The sequence below is a fragment of the Ictidomys tridecemlineatus genome, chromosome 11 (genome assembly GCF_052094955.1).
Source record: "Ictidomys tridecemlineatus isolate mIctTri1 chromosome 11, mIctTri1.hap1, whole genome shotgun sequence".
In the NCBI taxonomy this organism is placed as follows: Eukaryota; Metazoa; Chordata; class Mammalia; order Rodentia; family Sciuridae; genus Ictidomys; species Ictidomys tridecemlineatus.
In genome coordinates, this window is record NC_135487.1 from 71,946,621 (window position 1) to 71,965,228 (window position 18,608).

The 18,608-nt window shown below is 38.0% G+C and overlaps 1 protein-coding gene and 1 long non-coding RNA gene across 7 annotated transcripts in view; one reads left to right on the plus strand and one right to left on the minus strand.

Moving 5' to 3' along the window:
• Window positions 1–18,608, minus strand: part of Kyat3 (kynurenine aminotransferase 3) — a 48,329-nt gene that overhangs the window by 21,012 nt on the left and 8,709 nt on the right. For 2 of the 4 annotated variants that reach the window (XM_021735817.3, XM_078026661.1), the window contains 7 exons: window positions 13,008–13,166; window positions 8,824–8,882; window positions 7,945–8,089; window positions 5,858–6,007; window positions 2,642–2,728; window positions 1,935–2,060; window positions 1,719–1,839 (listed from right to left, as the gene is read on the minus strand). In XM_021735817.3, coding sequence (XP_021591492.2) covers window positions 1,719–1,839; window positions 1,935–2,060; window positions 2,642–2,728; window positions 5,858–6,007; window positions 7,945–8,089; window positions 8,824–8,882; window positions 13,008–13,166 — 847 coding nt within the window. The remainder of the gene's footprint in view (window positions 1–1,718; window positions 1,840–1,934; window positions 2,061–2,641; window positions 2,729–5,857; window positions 6,008–7,944; window positions 8,090–8,823; window positions 8,883–13,007; window positions 13,167–18,608) is intronic. The other 2 variants (XM_078026660.1, XM_005339116.5) reach the window with 1 other exon arrangement.
• The window catches only part of LOC120890825 (uncharacterized), a 90,701-nt gene continuing 90,070 nt past the window's right edge, over window positions 17,978–18,608 (plus strand). For all 3 annotated transcript variants that reach the window (XR_013427888.1, XR_013427887.1, XR_013427889.1), the window contains exon 1: window positions 17,978–18,078. This is a non-coding gene — a long non-coding RNA (uncharacterized LOC120890825). The remainder of the gene's footprint in view (window positions 18,079–18,608) is intronic.

An 18,608-nucleotide genomic window follows, 5' to 3' on the forward strand; every position in this document is an offset into this window, starting at 1 on the left:
TCATCTGCACCTGACTCTTACCTTTACTTAAAAAAATCCAACCATAGAACCAATTCATCTGCCTTGTCATACATTTTGCAATAGTTCTCAAAGTATGCTACCCTGGTGATCATGTCAATGTATAGGACTTTAAAAAAAAATCAATTTTGTTTTCTTCCACACAATTTTTTGAAGCTTTTGGCAATTGCTGCGATTTATCTGACAGTGAATGCTATGTGCTGTGGAATAAATGAATCTTGGTGAATGGATCTTAATGGCAAAATCAGAAAAACTCGAATGTGTCGGTTTCAATAGGTCTTTGTTACTGACAAGTATGAATAGCACTGTGATTTTCATATTGATTTTTAATTGTCAGATTTCTGTCAGGAAGAATCGCTTCTAATTTCAAGACAGAACTGCTCCTAATTTCATCATGTCACTATTTTATGATGCACAGAATGCTGTGGTTTCAAGGTGCTATCCGAGGAATGTTTTAGAATACATGATCTCTGCAACCAAGTTTATACTCTTTATTCTCATATAAAAGTCCTTCAGGATGCCCTTCTTCCCTATCCTCATTGGTGCCAGCCACTGTAGCACACCCTTATAAATCAAATCATTTATCTTTCTAAGTCTATATTGATTTTTCATGCCTCCCTTTCTAAGGATGTGCTCATTATCTGATAGGAATTTAGTTTTCATTTCTCATCTACTTCATTCCATCTTTTGCCTACTGCTTTTCTGATTCACTACAGCAGTTGCGGTCTCCTCCCACCTTTACATCTGTTTGGAATATATGTTAGAAACAGTCACAACACGTGCCACGACTCATTATATACACGTGCACTAATTTTTAAACTTAATTTATTTCTCTCACAGAATCTTTGAGTCTTCCTTTCCTTGTTCTTTTTCTATTTCCTATTCATTTATTCAACAACTACTTTCTCATGTCTACCACCTGCAAGATCCTATTCTGAAAAATGGAGATTGAGAAACCAATGTAAACAATAATCTCTACCATCTTTTAGTTTTCAAGTAAAATACGTAGATTCTGATATTTACAATAAAGAGGGGAAAAGCAAAATAAGGTAGAAAATGGACAAAGCAAAGTCCAAGGAGAGAAGGGTCACTATCTTAAATGTGAAGGTCATGAAAAGTGACATGAGAGCAAAGATCTAAAGGAGGGAATAATTGGGAGAAAGTGTTTCCATGCAAAGGAAGGGCAAGTGCAAACACTCAAAAATGTTGCAGCTTAGCTTACAAGTTTAGGCCCCAGAAAACATGGGCATTTATGAGATGGCCCAGTAGCAATGGCAGCATCCCAGGCAAGGACAGAGAGACAGTGACTTACTGTCCCATAATTCCTTCTGGTTGCCTTGGCATTTGGCATCTTGCACAGCACTGAGTATAGAACCATTCAGGAACAATTGTGCTCCTTCTGTCTAATGTACTGATACTGAGGAACAGCAGGATTCTTGCTAAGAAGCCAAAGAGCACTACTCTGTTGTATTCTCAGCTTTACATTGTGATTCTTTCCCTAAGTTTAAGCTTGTACTGTTAGTCTGTCATGCTGTTCATTAATTCAGGAGAGAAGAGTCATTCAAATAGCTATTTTTAAGGGCTCAGGCAGATGTCCACTACAAGGTCTATTTTAAAGCTGGCATGGGATCCTTTCCCATCAGTTGCTCTACATGTGCCCAAACACATTTAGATTTGTGACTCTGTGTAATCATCAGTACCTATTTTTAAATGCTTATTTCCAGTATATACAAGCCATTCATAAACTTCATCACTGATGCAGAGTGTGTCATATTTGATGCAAAGGTCAGCAATTACTTGGAGTTCCTCTTTGGTGTACACCTACACATATTAAAGGAAAGAGCGCAGCCAATTATTATTCCACATGTGGGAAAACAACAGGTCAAAGACTGTATAGAGTTGAGAGACTCGCTTACCTTGCCAATGGGGTTGTGTGGAGTATTTAGTATAATGGCTTTGGTTTTAGAATTAAATTTACTTTCCAATTCTTGAGGATCTAATGTCCAGTCAGAACTAGACCATTTTTTTCCATCAACAGGTTTCTAAAGCATGAAGAATTAAGATGTGATTTAATGTAATGAATTCATTTTGCTGTCTTACAAATAAATATTCTAATAAGGAAAAAATTAGAGAAAGGCCTGGTCAAGATAACTGACTACATGACTAACAAAGAACATAAATAGAAATAACTGGGCTTTAGTTCTGCCTTGAGAGCTCAAGAGGACCAGAGTCTTATGTGCACACCTGTTAAAGGAAAAATGAACCTGTCAACATTAACAGCTGTTAACATGCCTGTTTTCTTCCCCAGGGACCAGCCGTAACTATGGTTAATGTGTGATACTACAAGGCTAATGGAAATTCTGTGATTCCTCTTAGTGTATTAATTTGAAAAGACTTAGAAACTTCATAGTTCCTTTTGACAAAGTAATTGGTATTTTCAAGAATTTTTTTTATATATATTTTATTTTTTAGTTTTTGGCAGACACAACATCTTTATTTGTATGTGGTGCTGAGGATTGAACCCGGTCCGCACACGTGCCAGGCGAGCGCGCTACCACTTGAGCCACATCCCAGCCCTATTTTCAAGAATTCTTAAAGCATATGAGCTGAATGGCAAACTTACAGATCGTAGGGGAATAAATACAGGTGTTGCTCCAGCCATTCTCACCATGGGCTCATAGCAGTCATAGAAAGGGATCATTATTATGACCTGAAATAAGAGCAAATAAGAACACAACATGCGAATCCTTAGTTCATGGTACAAATATTGTGTACTTACAAGGCACTATACTATATTCTAAGATGTAGCAGTGAAAAGGGTGAGATTTGCCTTTAGGAAACGAATGTGTGAGGGCAAAAGACTTTGATATAAACTCGTTCATGGAGTCTAAGTTGCTGTCCTCAGTATTTCTGGGAAACCTATACATGGGCTTGCAGTGGGGACAATTAAGATGTATATAAAATTTACATGTACATAGGTAGATTTATCAGGGGAAAAGTACCATACCTTTCATTACATTTTTTAAAGGGATATTTATTCTAAGAAAAACTGTTAAGAGTTTCTTTCTTTGTTAATTTTATTTTTTGTAATTGTAGATTGAACCAAGGGTGCTTACCCAGTAAGCTATATACCCAGTCCTTTTTATATTTTTATTTTGAGACAGGGTCTCACTAAGTTACTGAGGGTCTTACAAAGTTGCTAAAACTGTCCTTGAACTTGGGATCCTTCTGCCCAGCTGTCAGAGTGCTGGGATTACAGACAGTGCCAAGAGTTTCTTTATATTTCAAGATAAAAAATACAATCCAGAATATAATTGATATATTAGATAGTGATGAGATCATAAGGAAAGAGAACACTCAATGCTATCTGGCCTGGACTGCTGATTCACAAACATTACCTTGAGAGTAAAGGTATTCTTTCTTCTCAAAAGTATCTTGTAGCAAAGAGCAGATGCAGGGAGATCAGTCAGAATGCTATTGTTCCTGTCTGATACCCACAATTTCCATTCAGGGACACAGTATCTGGAGTCTTCTTCTCCTAGTCCTTTAGAATATTCCTTACCCTCGGCTCCTACAAGCTTTCTCCCAGTCACTCCTGGCTGGGCTCCCAGGTTGAGTGGCCCACCTGCCAGCACCCCTAACTTTTTGACTTTTTATAAGGAGAATCCGAATGCATAATTTATAACCATCATTACATTCAATTTTTCTTTTTACCTTTTTAAAACCCAGCCATATTTCATGAAAATTTCATCTTATTATAGTTTCCCTATTTAATACGTTGCATAAATTCAAATAATTGTTATCTTTGGAATAAAGAGTAAAAATATTTTTTATGGATAAAAATGTAGACAAATTATTTTTGAAAACCCTGACAATAATGTATAATTTCATAAATCTATAACTTATCTCATTTAACTTTTTGCTGATTAAATGTAATGGTACCCAGTTGCTGTTTTAAATATGCACATTTTACTGTCTGTATTTCTTGTGCTGTGTGTCTTTCACATGGGAGTCATATATCCTAAAAGCCCCTTGGCACTAGTCAACTCAGGCTAAGTACAGCCTGCCAAGTACAGTGGGATAAGCTTGGTGTCAGGAACAAAGGAGGAAAAAGAAACCGAGCAGGAATGAATCCTCCTCCAAGCGGACAATAAACTCTTTGTCCATCCATGAGGTTCTCAGGAACTAAGATGATCACCTGTGCAACCCTGGTGCGAAACTCAGTGCTCAATACAAGGTGAGAGCTCCATGAAAGAAAATAAACCAGGAAGAAGGGAGGTAGAGTGGACAGGGTGCACCTCACGTCCTTTACCTTTCTGATGGACTAATTCCCTGTTTTGGAAAGTGCACATTGAGCACTCGTTATCATGGGTGCTGGCAGCACAGCAATGGCCAAGTTCTCCCAGAACTTATATCCACTAAGACAGACTTACAATGAATGAGAAGGCAAGTCAATAAACGAGATAATTTTAGATAGCAATACACTATAAAGAAAATAAAATAGGTTAGTTTAATAGAGAAGGGCATAAATGTGGTTTCGAAATATTAGATAAAGTGATGAAGGAAGAAAGAGAGAAAAGAAGTCCCAGAGCTGACCTGTGGCTACTCCAACACAGTCAGAGTCTGAAAAAGCAACCAAGGATCAACAGCATCAAGACATGAGATGAGACTTTCCCCTACATTATAGGTTAAAAGAGATTGTGTATATGAGAGTGTGACTGCGGTCCTCAACTTGTTTCTTTAATATCACATTGTCTGGCTTAGTGGAGAGAATTTCAGTTGCAAAATAACAATTCAAGATAGAGAGTGGTATCTTGTATAAAGGTGATATGATGAAGAGCTATAAGAGTTCAAAGAAAGTTAACAATATAGAGCAGAATAAATATTCATACTTCAGACCAGCTTACGCAATGCTACTGTGGAGCGTTCTAGATCTTTATTACCCGGGTTGATGGCTTCTCCCTTTTGTCGCTACTATAAATTATACATTCTCCACCACTGACTAACACAGCATTCCTCTTATTCCATTTTCAAGTCTGTCTCCTCTACACATAGTGAATCCCTTTTAAGTAAAAACTGTCTTTTAAAATGTTCTTTCTCACAGTGCCTAACACATAGGAGATTCTTGGTAATTTCTGAATACGTGAAAGAGGTCAAGAAACATGAAAGCAAGGAATATTAGAAGAACATCAGGGAGGCAGTGGGAGACGGCTATGACAGGGGCCCCCATGTTGATCTTGCATCATGGTACTAACGGCAGAAAGCACTAGAACATCCTGATTTATTTATCTTCACACTACACTTCGACTTTGATTCTGAACACAAAAAAGAAGACCAAATAAATACTTGCTGAATGAGTTCAGATTAAAGGTCATTTTTAACAATAAAAACAAAGGATTCTTTTCCCTCATCATTGCTAGCCTTTTCCACCCACTCTTATCTAAGTAGGTTATAAAAATAAGAAAAAAACTAATGCAATTAAATGGATGAATCTCTCAGATATAACTATAAACAAGTACATGCTGTATAATTCTATTTATGCTAAATAAAAGAGGAACCAGAGTGAACCTGTTGTGATAGAAGATTTTTCCAGGAGAATACAGACTAAGAAAGGGCAGGAAGAAGTTTCTGGGATGCTGAGAATGCAGGTTGTCTTTCTCTAGGTTGTAGTTATGGGGAAATTTACCCAGCTCCACATTCAGGATAATGTGAACTTCACTATGTGTGCACTAGACTTTAAAAGTAATTTAAAATAGAAGAGAAGGCAGAGTAAGTAAAAGATTCAAAGGTGGGACAAAAGATAATGATTAATACAGTATTACAATGTTGATATACTTACTTCATCTCCTTCATCAATTAACCCTTGAATGGCATTAAAAAGAGACCCATATGCTCCTACTGTCACAAGGATTTCTTTATTCGGATTGATTTCTTTTTGATAAAACTTTTCATATAGGGAGGACAGAGCTTTCACAAGTGGCGGATGACCCTGTGAGATTACAAAATAAGAAAAAACCTTGAATTTGATTAAGGAACCTAATTACTTGTGGTAAAGACATGCACACTACTGTTGATGTGATAGCAAATGTTAGGAGGAAAACAGAGTATTACTCATATTGATTGTCAAGACAGCAGGAGTTGCCAGTCGAGGTGGCACACACCTATAATCCCAGCAGCTCAAGAGGCTGAGGCAGGAGAACTCAGCAACTTAGAAAGGTGCTAAGCAACTCAGTGAGACCCTGCTCTAAATAAAATACAAAAGAGGGCTGGTGATGTGGCTCAATGTTTAAGTGCCCCTGGGCTCAATCCCCAGTACCAAAAACCAAACCAAAACAAAACAAAAACAAAACAGCAGGAGTTATCAGTAATAACCACTTTCTTTCTTTTTGTGTGTATGGTGCTGGGGATTGAACCCAGGGCATGTGAGGCAAGCACTCTACCAACTGAGCTATATCCCCAGCCCTCCTCTTTCTTTTCTTTTTCCTCCCTCCCTCCCTCCCTCCCTCCCTCCCTCCCTTCCTTCCTTCCTTCCTGGCATTGAACTCAGGGGCACTTAGTCACTGAGTCACATCCCAGTCCTTTTTTGTATTTTACTTAGAGACAGGGTCTTACTGGGTTGTTTAGTGCCTTGCTAAGTTGCTAAGGCTGGGTTTGAACTCGCAACCCCCCTGCCTCAGCCTCCTGAGCTGCTGGGATCACAGGCATGCGCTACTTCGCTTGGCAATAACCACTTTCATAAGCGAGAAAGAAAGGATTATAAATGTACAAAGTCTGAGGCATGTAGAAACTCCTTTGTTTAAAATTTTCTTTTTAATTAACATGGTAATTATACACAATTACAGGGAACAGTGTGATAATTTGATATAAGTATACAATGTACAAAGATCAAAGGGTAATTAGCATTTCCATCTCCTTATCATTTTTTAAATATTTGAATCCCTTTTTTCATTCCTCATAAGGCACTTTTTAAATTGATGAATCTAGGTAAAAGTCACACTTATTGATCTTTTCAAAGAACCATCTTCCAGTTTAACTGATTTTCTCTACGGCTGTTCACCTCACCTCTAGATGTTCATCATGGAGTTGAATGTGGCTGGGGAGGAGGTATGTGAAGCAGGTCTGAGGAGGATCTACGGGGAGCAGGGATCCCACCTTCTCAACCCTGTGACATAGTTAGACGAGTAGAGACAAGACACAGAATGACTTCCTCCATATCTTGTCTTTTCCCATTTCTACACTGTCATAAAAGGCGAAAACAAATGTCCAGCTGTGTGACTCTACTGCTTTTAGCACAACAGATAAGAAGCTATAGTTCAGAGGTTCATTTTAATCTAGAAAATGTGGAAATTCCAGGCATTTTACCACAGAAGAATGAAGAAAAGGGAGGATAGAAAGGAAGAAAGTAACCAATTAGAAATAGGATATTAATTAAGGTCAAAGGTGAGGGTGCATGAATGTTAATGACATTAAAACACACACACACACACACACACACACACACACACACACACACACACATACACATTTCAAGGAAATATTCTCCCAGGCTGAGGTTGTAGCTCAGTGGTAGAGCACTTATCTCACATGTGTGAGGCACTGGGTTCACTTCTCAGCATCACATATAAATAAATGAATAAAATAAAAGTCCATCAACAACTAAATATATATATATATATATTTAGTTGTTAATATATATATATAATATTCTTCCTTCTGTTGTTGCCCTAATATACAGAATTGGAAAGTAGAAAAATAAAGGCCCAGACTGAAAGGACTTTCCTAGGAGATAAAGGCAAGGGGGAAAGTATCTGTGGGCCCTGGTTTGGGACAGGGGATCCCAGAAAGCCAACAACACATACATGACAGAAGTCCACACACCTACGGCACAATACAAAACATATGCCTTTAGGGTCCCGATGCACTTACAAAGCCCCGTGTGTACTGATTCAGGCTATCGATCAAAGCGACCTTTGATAACTCTTCTTTTACATATGAAGGAGGGGAGATATCTGGAAGGCCTTGGCCAAGATTCACGACAGAGGGATCAGCAGCCAATTTAGTAAATTCAATCCTAAGATTAAAAACAATAAGACTTAAATTTAGACACTCAAATTGCAAGTTTCATACAACAATTTTATCACTGAGTTTACCTAATAAAATGATGGCTGGATTAATGAACTTAATGTTCATTTGCAGACCCCAACTCCAAGATTCCCATATTTTAAATACACACATATAAACACAAATACGTGTGTTTGTGTGTGTGTGTATTCCTTTTTTTTTTCCCCCTCAACTATTCCTAACTGCTGCTAGGTTATCAATTGTTAGCAAACAGAACTAATTCTGGGTGCAGTGTCACATGCCTGAAATTCCAGTAACTCAGGAGGCTGAGGCAGGAGCATCCAAGTTTGAGGCCAGCCTCAGCAACTTAGTGAATGAGACCCTATTTCAAAAAAGGCAGGGGGAGGGAGGGAGAGGGAGAGGGAGAGAGAGAGAATGAATAAGAAAAGTTAATGAAAAAAAAAAAAGAAAAGTCCATGGTTTAGAAGGAAAGTTCGATGAGGACATCCATTAAATTAGGTTTTTTTGGTGCCCTGTGCCTAGTGCCTAGCAGAGCTCGCTTCATTTGCTAGATGAACACATTAAGGCATGGATGACTAACTTCCTTTCATTTCTATCTGATGAATGAATTAAATGAATGACTTCAATTTTCAACTATGGATGTAGGTAAAAATCTTCAAATAATTTAAAAAAATACCCTGGAAAATCTCATCAAATTACTATTGTTTATTCTAAGATACTCACCATACATTACGGTCAAGTCCTTCAATTCTTTTCGAATTTTTGAATTTCAGAGACATTTTCTGAAAGGCATAAACATTGAAAGGATCTTTTACTTTTTTAATCAAAATTTGAGGTCAGTGAATCATGTGTTACTCTTCCTTTTCTGTATTGTCTCTGTGTCAATAGTACCACCACAGAGAGTTCTAGAACACAACCCAAGATGCTGAACATTTCATCTCCTACCTACATTCTAGAGTGCTTTTAGTACCTACAATCATCCTACTCTAAAGAGAAAATACCATCCTAGTCTAAAAAGTTAATCACTTTAAAGGCCTGAAATGCATTAAAGAGAACAATAATTCTTTAAAAAAAAGAGAGAGAAAGAGAGTTTAGCTGGGCACAGTGGCACATACCTATCATCCCAGTGACTCAGAAAGTTGAGTATCACAAGTTTAAGGACAGCCTAAGCAACTTACCAAGGCCCTAAGCAACTTAGCAAGACCCTGTTTCAAAATAAAAAAATAAAATGGCTGGGAATGTATCTCACTGGTAAATTGTTCCTGGGTTAAATCCTCAGCAATAAAAAACAAAAACAAAAACCAACCCATTTAAAAAGTATTTTGAGGCATATCAGATTGTTTTTCATAGGATACACCAAGAGTTCCACAAGACAGGAACTGTTTGTCATCCAGGAAGCACTCAACAAGTGGTCTCACACTACTCAATAAAGGCTTCCAATTTAATAACAGTTAACATTAAGTACTGCATGTGCACCAGGCACAGATCTCATGCTTCACATAATTATCTTGGTTAATATTCACATCTGCCCTTTCATTATGAGCACATTTACATATGAGGAGCAGGAGGCACAGGGAGGATAAAGTTTACACAACTTTTCACATCTGCCTAAACCAGAAGCAGTAACATTCACATTCAAATAGTTCAGCCCAGGATTTGAACCCATGCCCTGACTCCAGTTCTGTACTCAGAACTGTCAACTTCCACCTGTCTTTTACATAAGAACTCCTAAAAATATTATTGGGATGCTGTTGCCTCTTAAAAGTATATTGGTAATTTAGTTCAGGTCTACTCATGCCAAACGAGCTAAAGCGATGGTAGAAAAATATTAGGAATTATAATTATCATACAGCATGCCTTTTTTAGTTCTTTAAATTCTAAAATTAAGTTTATGCTATCTCTCAAAAGTAACAAATTAGCTTTGAGTTCATTGTTAACAAGCTGGTAGATATAAAAGAATGATTGACAGCATCTTTCCAAAGAACTTTATAATAGAGTATTAAAGTAATTTTAATTCAATCAGGGAGGGAGATAATGATAATGGTTATTAAATAGACCATTGTTCTCATTCTAGTCCCAATAATGGGACTAAAAAATACCTTGCTCAGTCTCCCATTTTTAATCTTTGATCCTCCAGTGAAGTAAATCACTCACAAATTCTCCAGAGGTTACAGGGTTTTTTAGAATAGATTACGATGAAGTCCCAGCTGAACAGGATGCTACTCTGGAGACTCTAATTATATAACTAAAGAGTCCCAGCATGATAGAGAGAAAAAGATATTTTAACAAATGCCCTTTGCTATCTCTGTAACAATGTCGAGAGCTTAATGATTCATTCAGTATGTGACTGCAAACACAAAGTAGATTCAAATAGATAATTTTAGACACTAAGTACAATTTTGATAATTGAACTCAAAAGGCACTTTCAGATTTAATTTTCGTTAACATTTGTATCTAGGCAAGTCTTTCCTCTGTCGGCTGCCGCTGTCTATCTCTCCTTCCCAACTTCTCGTCTACTAGTCTATATTTTCTCCCTTCTGCATGTGATCTTTCCTCTGCCCCAAACATCATTCTCTACCAGTGTTTCTCAACCTCTTTTTCACCCTTGCTCCCCTAAGGAGACTCTTTAACTTTGAGTTCACTGTTCACAAGCTAGTGAGTATAAAAAAATGATTGACAGCATTTTTGCAATAAATTTCCTAATCATCTGCCCTTCACGAAAGTAAATGTTAAGGAATAAAATCTTGTCAGACAGGGTCGAGCTTTGGATGGCTACAAAACACTGTCACAACTAAAATTTATTCTCCCTGCAAAGCACCCATTTCCTTAAGGGCAATAATGCCTCTGCTGAGAAGGCAGGTTTCCTACTCAAGCCAATCCCTGTCCCCACTTTCCTGCCCCTGCAGTTGGCAAACTCCTACTTCCTCCTGCCACCTTCAGTCTCAAGTTAATCTTTGTTTCCTGCAAATCCTTCTCAGATTCCCCAAGTCAGGAGCACATGCCCCTCCCATGTGTTCCCATTAAATGCAGTAATTTCCAGCATTTTTTTTTTTTTACATATTCTAATTTTCTGCTTATTTCTATCTGCCCTTAGATTGTTAGAACAACTTGTTCACTGATGTGTGTCAGTATCAGTCAGGGTTCTCTAGAGAAATAGAACCAGTAAAATGTATGGGCTGACAAGTCTGAAATCTGCAGTGCAGGCCGCAGGTGGGGACTCGGGATGGTGAGGATGCAGCTCAAGTTGAGTCTGAAGGCAGAATTCTCTCTCCCAGAGAGCAGGTGGGGGTTGTCTTTTTTCTCCTAAGGCCTTGGACTGAATGAGGCGCCTCACATTATGGGTATTCTGCCTTCCCCCCACTTGAATGTTAATCTCTTCTAAAAAATAACTCTGTGACAACACCTAGACTGGTGTTTAAACAGATATCTGGGCTGTGACCTTAACCGGTCGACATTGATACCAATGCATCGGAGATCTGGAACTGGTCCTTGTTCCCAGGTGTTGAAGATTAAAATTCTGAGAAATGCGGATGCAAGCGTAGAAAGCAAGTTTTATTTTAAAAAGGGACAGAGACAGACTTCACTGAAGAGAAGGGCTGCCAGAGCTGGGTGTCTGTGGGAGGGAGTAGCCTGTCTCTCTTACACATCCTAGGAACCCACCTCCTTTTAATTATTGTCTTCTCTTTTTTTCCCATGTATGTGTCTGAAGATAGGAAGGAGCAGGAGCATAGAGGTTAACTGTTAGTAATCCATGGTTTTCTCTTTGATAATCAGTCATCAGCCTCTCTGGATCCTATACTGACTGCCTGACCTTTGTCCCTGCCTTAGTTTGCTGAGGAATGTGACCTACCCTTTCCACTTAGGCTGTGTGGGGCTGCAGGCGGATTGCTTTTTGGCTAAGAAAGCATGTGGTGGTCAGCATGTGGGATCATTTTATAGGATTATTCTCTTAACCTCATGTTCCCACCATCCTCATCTATACATCCCCTTATAATCTCATCACAGTGTCCAACAGGTGCTACTATACCTAGGTCATGTATTCAACATATATTTGATAAGTATGAAAAATATCACTCAAGTTAGTTGAATATATGGAATCATTCAAGTTAAGTCAGTTCTTTTGTCAGTCAGCTTAAGTTAATTTATGCTGCAGTAACAAATGACTCCAAAGTCTTGGTAGCTTAAAATCTCAAAGATTGCTTCCTTGTTCACACTAGATATCCACTGAAATTCAGCTGCTGCTATTCCTTTTCACTGTTGTTCTGAGACACGGCTAGTGAAATAGCCTCTATCTGGAATACAACCCATTTTGAGGACAAAACCTCTTAAAAGTTTCTGCTTGAGATATATATATAATGATGTGTGTGTGTGTATATATATATACACACACATCATTTCAACTCCTATTTTATTTTCCAAAGAGATTTCATGGCAAAGCTACAGAGAGGAAAAAGCAGCAAATAATTTTAAAAACCGAAGACAAGAATGAAGTCTGGGGGGCTGGGGATGTGGCTCAAGCGGTAGCGCGCTCGCCTAGCATGCGTGCGGCCTGAGTTCGATCCTCAGCAGCACCACATACCAACAAAGATGTTGTGTCCGCCAAGAACTAAGAAAAAATAAATAAATGTTAAAATTCTCTCTCTCTCTCTCTGTCCCCCTCTCTAAAAAAAAAAAAAAAAAAAAAAAAAAAAAAAAAAAGAATGAAGTCTGGAGGTCTAAGAGATAGGTGTCTATCACAGGTTGAACAGTTTCCTCTTCAATTTCTTTAATTCCCAGTACCTCAAAATGTGGCCTGGTCTAGAAACAGGCTCACTGAAGAGGCAGTTAGTTAAGATGAGGTCATGAGGTGGGTGCTCAGCCACTGTGGCTGGTATCTTTATGGTGGAAGCCTGGACTCGGGTACTCACCCTAAGAAACTTAGATGAGGCAAAGACAAACCAAGGAATACCAAAGACTGCTACGAAATGCCCAGAAGACAGGAGAGACGTCGAACAGATTCTTCCACGCAGCCCTTGGGAAGAACTAACTCTGCTTAACCTTTGATCTTTGGCTTTCAGCCTCCAAAACTGTAAAGGAATAAATTTCTGTTGTTTAAATCACTTAGTTTGTGGTCCTTGAAAACATCCGAGGGAAATTAATTCACTGGTGAAAGTCTACAAGACAACTTGCAAAGTTCAAAGACACCAAGATTCAGCAGTAGAGGGAAATGCTCACTGGCTGAGAACTATTTGCTAGAGTCGACCCAGTTTCAGGAAATTAAATTGAACCTGGAACCCAACGGATAAGTAGGTGTGAATCCTACAGACATAAGGGACATCTGTAAGCCTTGTATCATTTTTGGACCCAGAAAACCCTGTGAAGTAACTTTTGCTGTCAGAGAGATTACAGGCCTGGCATAGTTATAGACCACACTGCTATATTATTAACACAAGCTGCCAGTGCATCCTAGGACCTTAATATGACTTTTATTAACTTGAAGCTGAAAATGCAGTTTTAGAGATTCTCCACTAGGTGGCAAAATTGGCAAAGGTAAGGAAAAGCTTTAAATTGGTTTCTGTAAAGGTGCTTCTCAAATGCTGGACTGAAACTGGAGAAATCAAAAGTTATTAATATCTATATAATATGAGCTATAAATAAAATATTTATCCAAAGAGATCAAAGCCACAGCACCACTTCCCCCCTCAATAGCAACTAATAATGATAAGGAGGACAAGAAAAGGCCACAATCAAACAACAAGGTATTCAAAATGGATATGTATGAATATTTTCATGTTTTAACAACCATAGTGACACTTAGTATTCTTCATCCTTAGCATTTACATCACTTCCTAAATGTCTTTTTTGATTTAAAAAGCATATCGATTTTAAAAAGTAACTTTGGTATACTCTTTCCTACTTTGTGTTTCTTTTGTGCAGCATAACTGTGTTGGCTGCTCATGTTTCCATGAGATTCTGTGACTTCTCAGGTGAGCACTGTGACTACCTGAAGGCAGGGGAAAAAACAGTGCACATCCATTCCTTTGAAGCTCACACTACACTAATCAGATCTCTTTGCATGAGTCAGAAACTCAATCTGGAACAGCTTAAGAAAGAAATGGCTTTATTAGAAAGCTCATGTTACATGGGAAGAGCAGAGATGTGGTCAGACTCAAGAGATGAATGTGAAACCATGACCAGGAGCTTGAGCACTATGGGGCTTTGTTGCATGTCTGTTTTATACACTTTCTGTTTACTTTTCCTCATAATAGATGAAGCAGATGCAATTCCCACTTTACTATTCCAGAAGGACTGAGAGTTGAACAATTTTTTAAAAAGTTACCATTATTGCTTCACTTAAAAAAAATCTATCAAACAGGGTATAATGGTACATGCCTGTAGTCCCAGTGGCTCTGGAGGCTGAGGCAGGAGGATTGAAAGTTCAAAGCCAGCCTCAGCAAATAATTGAGGCCCTACGCAACTCAATAAGATCCTGTCTCAAAATAAAAAAAAATGAAAAGGGCTGGGATGTGGCTTAGTGGTGAACTCCACCCTCTGCCCCACACAGGTTCAATCCCTGGTAAAACAAAACAAAACAAACAAACAAACAAACAAACAAACAAACAAAAAACTTAGTAAGATATCATTTAATGGGCTCAAAGATATTTTTTCAGTTGAGTCCCAGAATGGGAGAAAATATTTACAATCACATAATCTTATATCTTACAAGAGACTTTCATACAGAATATACAAACAACTTTTATAACTTAGTGAGAAGACAGTCCAATCTAAAATGGGCAGAAAATTTGACATCCTCTTCACCGAAGATATAAAACTGGCCAAAAATCATATTAAAGGATGCTCTATATTGTTAGTCATCAGGGAAATGCAAATTAAAATCAGTGAGATGGCACAAGATACCCAGAAGAATGGCCATAGACACCAAGTGCTGGCCAGGGTGTAGGGCAGTTGGAACTCCTTATAGCCTGCTAAAAATAGAAAATACCACAACTACTTTAGGAAATGGTTTGGCAGTTATTTAAAAATTAAACATACATCTACCACACCCCAGCCATTCCATTATTAGATAATTATTGAAGAGAATGAAAACCTATGTCCATATAATGGATTGTACACAAATGTTCACAATAGTTCTATTCAGAAAAGCCAAAACCTGGAGGTACTCAAAGACTCATCAACAGGTGAACAGAAAAGCAAATGATGCTATATTCGTATAACACCCAACAATAAAAAGGAAGGAACTACTGATACAGTACATCAGAAGTGAATTTCAAAATCATGAAAATCATAAGCAAAAGTGTATATTACATACTTTATATTTGTATAAAAGACAAAAGAAGTACAAACTAATCTATGGTGAAAAAGAGCAAATCAGCAGTGTGAGAGATGAACTGCAAAGGAACATGGGAAAACTTTTAAGGTCAGTGGAAATGCTCCCTATGTTTATTGCAATAACAATTCCATGTTATATCCATCCATCCAAATTCTAAACAGATGTAGTTTATTGTACCTTGATAAAGCTGAGATAAAGAGTTGCCATGATGTTTCAAAATCATGCCCTCTTTCTTCCTCTGGACAAATGCTCCTCAAGCAAGCAGGCACTAGCAAAATCATCTCCCCAATTTAAATTGCTTTCCAAGGTATGACTACACATAAAACAACAAAACAAAATCCAAACAGACAAATTACTTTCTTTGGCCACTAGATGGCATAGTAAAATAGCAGAATGTTCCTGCAGTAGTCAAAAGAACTGAAATTAACAGAAGTTGGAATGCAATTCAGGGCAAGATGACTTTAAAGACATAAAAGGAAAAAGCCAATTATAAAGGACTTAAAGGTATGCGTATTTAACTGCAACTTTTAAGCAACACATATTTAGTTGCTTTCTTTTGTACATGATATATTGTAGGTATTCAACATTCCTTGAAGGAAAAAATGCATACTTTAGTGAAAAACCATGCACTGGCCATACTGAGATAGGTGGGCTTGAGGATAGAAAAGAAACCCTTAGTAGATGGAGACCCAGATTTCTCTGAGCATGACCAGCCATGCTTGTCTCTTTAGTCAAACATATAAAACCTCCAGAGTATTCTTGGACCAGGTCAACTATAACAAAACCATAATCCATTTAAATGTCATGAAATTCAAAGACCTACACAATGTGATCACATCTAATTTATGGCTAGACTGTTTAATTAGAAAGAAACATTCTGAAGCCCAAATATCAAATGATTGACAAGGGATTTGATTTTCACAAAAGCTTGCCTGGGAAAGTGCACTTCCCAGAAAACCCCATATATAGTGGGAGAGCTCAACCCTAGTTGGGTCACTGGTCTTCTCTGGGAGGCAGGAGCATCTCCACCTGCCTTAGGGGTATGTAGACCTTAGCTTTGCAGTCCTTTAGTACATCCTTGCTTTTGCTAAGCTTTTATACTTTCTGAAATTCCTCTCAGCAGAGTAAGTCAAGAACTCACCTGGATGTAGGTGAGGTCACTGTCCCCTTGAAGAGACCTTCTCAGACCATACCTAGTGACAATACTATATACCCTCATAGGGCTAATTCTAGCAGGACTGGAATTTACTTTTGAGTATTTTGCACTTTTTAAAATTGAAGGTGACTGATAGGCAAAATTCTGGTTTTGTTGTTTTGATTGACCTTTCTGTCAGCTCTGTGGAAAAACCTGTTCGCCTTTGTTTGAAATTCATTTCCTTTATCTCAAAATATCTGTGTGCTTTTGAGTTTTCCTTTGAACACATCCTAATGTCTGTCTGGTTTCCTCATAGGATTTAAGTAAAACAAATACCTTTAAAGAATGTCCACTTTTATATTTGCATGAATCATGATTTGACTTTTTCTGAAAATCATCTTTTAATAGTACAGAGAAACAGGCTAACCAGAAACAAGCCTTTCTTGGAACTTCCAAGCTGATAGCATGGGTAAATATATAAATGGAATACCAGGAAATGTGGGGTTAGGTAAGCCAAGAATAAATTAGATTGATTCCCTTTAAAAATTAGGTCCAAGGAAAGATCTTAAAAGAGTGTTTGAATATGGCCCTCACCCATACCCACAGGGCGGGCCCTTTGTCTGTCTAGACTCTGCAATCTCCCTGTCTTCAGACATAGCTAATTGCATTAGGGTTGGGCAGAGTCAAGTGAAACCAATCAGGACAATTCCTGGAAATGCGGATTTGAGAGAGAGGGAGAGGTTAAGTTTTGCTGGGCACTCTACCAGGAAGACAGGTAAACCTGGACCTGGGGCAAGTGTGTACAGTTCCTCACAGACACGTCATGCTCTGTGCCCTATAATTTATGCCTCCGTTCAAACGAAAATCCCCAAGGTTACTTAGTGCACAGAGCTCTGAAGCCAGATAGATCTTGGTTCCAATGAGACATCAAAACTGCTAGTGTGCAAAGTAGGCAGGATATATGTCTTCTCTGAAATCCAATTTCCTCCTCATTTGTTAAAAAAGAAAATGAATGCCCCATGTAAGTACCGTGGTGATTAAATGAGGCAAGTCTGTAAATGGAAAAGCAGCTGTTTGTATATAACATATACTAAAAGCTAGTGTCCACTAAGAGGTGAAGATCCTTGTAGACACAAATAAGATGATTAACTGTAAACAAAAGAGTACAAGCAATCTGCCTATGGGCTGAATCTACAACAGATACTGTTTCTATATCCAAAAAAAGAGAGTTGATTTCTTTAGGAAAGGATGGACTGCAGCAGAAAGAAAAGTGTCTCAGTTGCTACAAAAGAACTGTTACTTTTGTGCTTCTCTGATGGGCATTTAAAATTTTAAAGTCCCTTTAAAAAAAAATCCAAGCCTTTTTTTTTTTTTAAAGCAGTTTTAGGATCACAGCAAAATTGAGTGCAAAGTACAAAGTTCCCACACACCCTTTCAGCACTTCCCAGAAAATCCCATGTATAATTGGAGAGCTCACCAGCAACAACACACCCTCCATTGGAATGATCTTCAGGTAAGGCTTAGTCATTTAGATTGCAATTTTCAGCCCATTTAAGTTTTCTAATCTCTATTAGTAATTGGCTGACTATATTTCCTCAAAACATCCTCCAAATATGTATCAAACTAATTTTCTGAATCTCCCTTGCTTCCTTTCTTTCTTGTCTGTCTGTCATATACTGATTAATACATGTTTCTGGCCTTCTGGTATCAGAGGATAATATACATTTTATATTACCATTTCTTTCTTTCTTTCTTTCTTTTTTTAAAGATACAGGGTCCATGTTGCCCAAGCTGGCTTCAAACTCTTGGGCTCAAGCTTTTTCCCCTTGCCAGTTTCCTGAGTAGCTGGCATCATAGCCAGGTTCCAATACCTCCACCCCACCCCACCATCCAGCTCTATTTTCGAATTTCTAGGCCTTAATACCTATGTGCTAAAATAGGGGATTGAGAGTGGTTTTTCATTTAGGTTCCTCTTGTTTTCTGTTCTTGCTATATAGCAGTATTTTTCTCTTTTGTATTAAAAACAATATTTACTTAAAATTA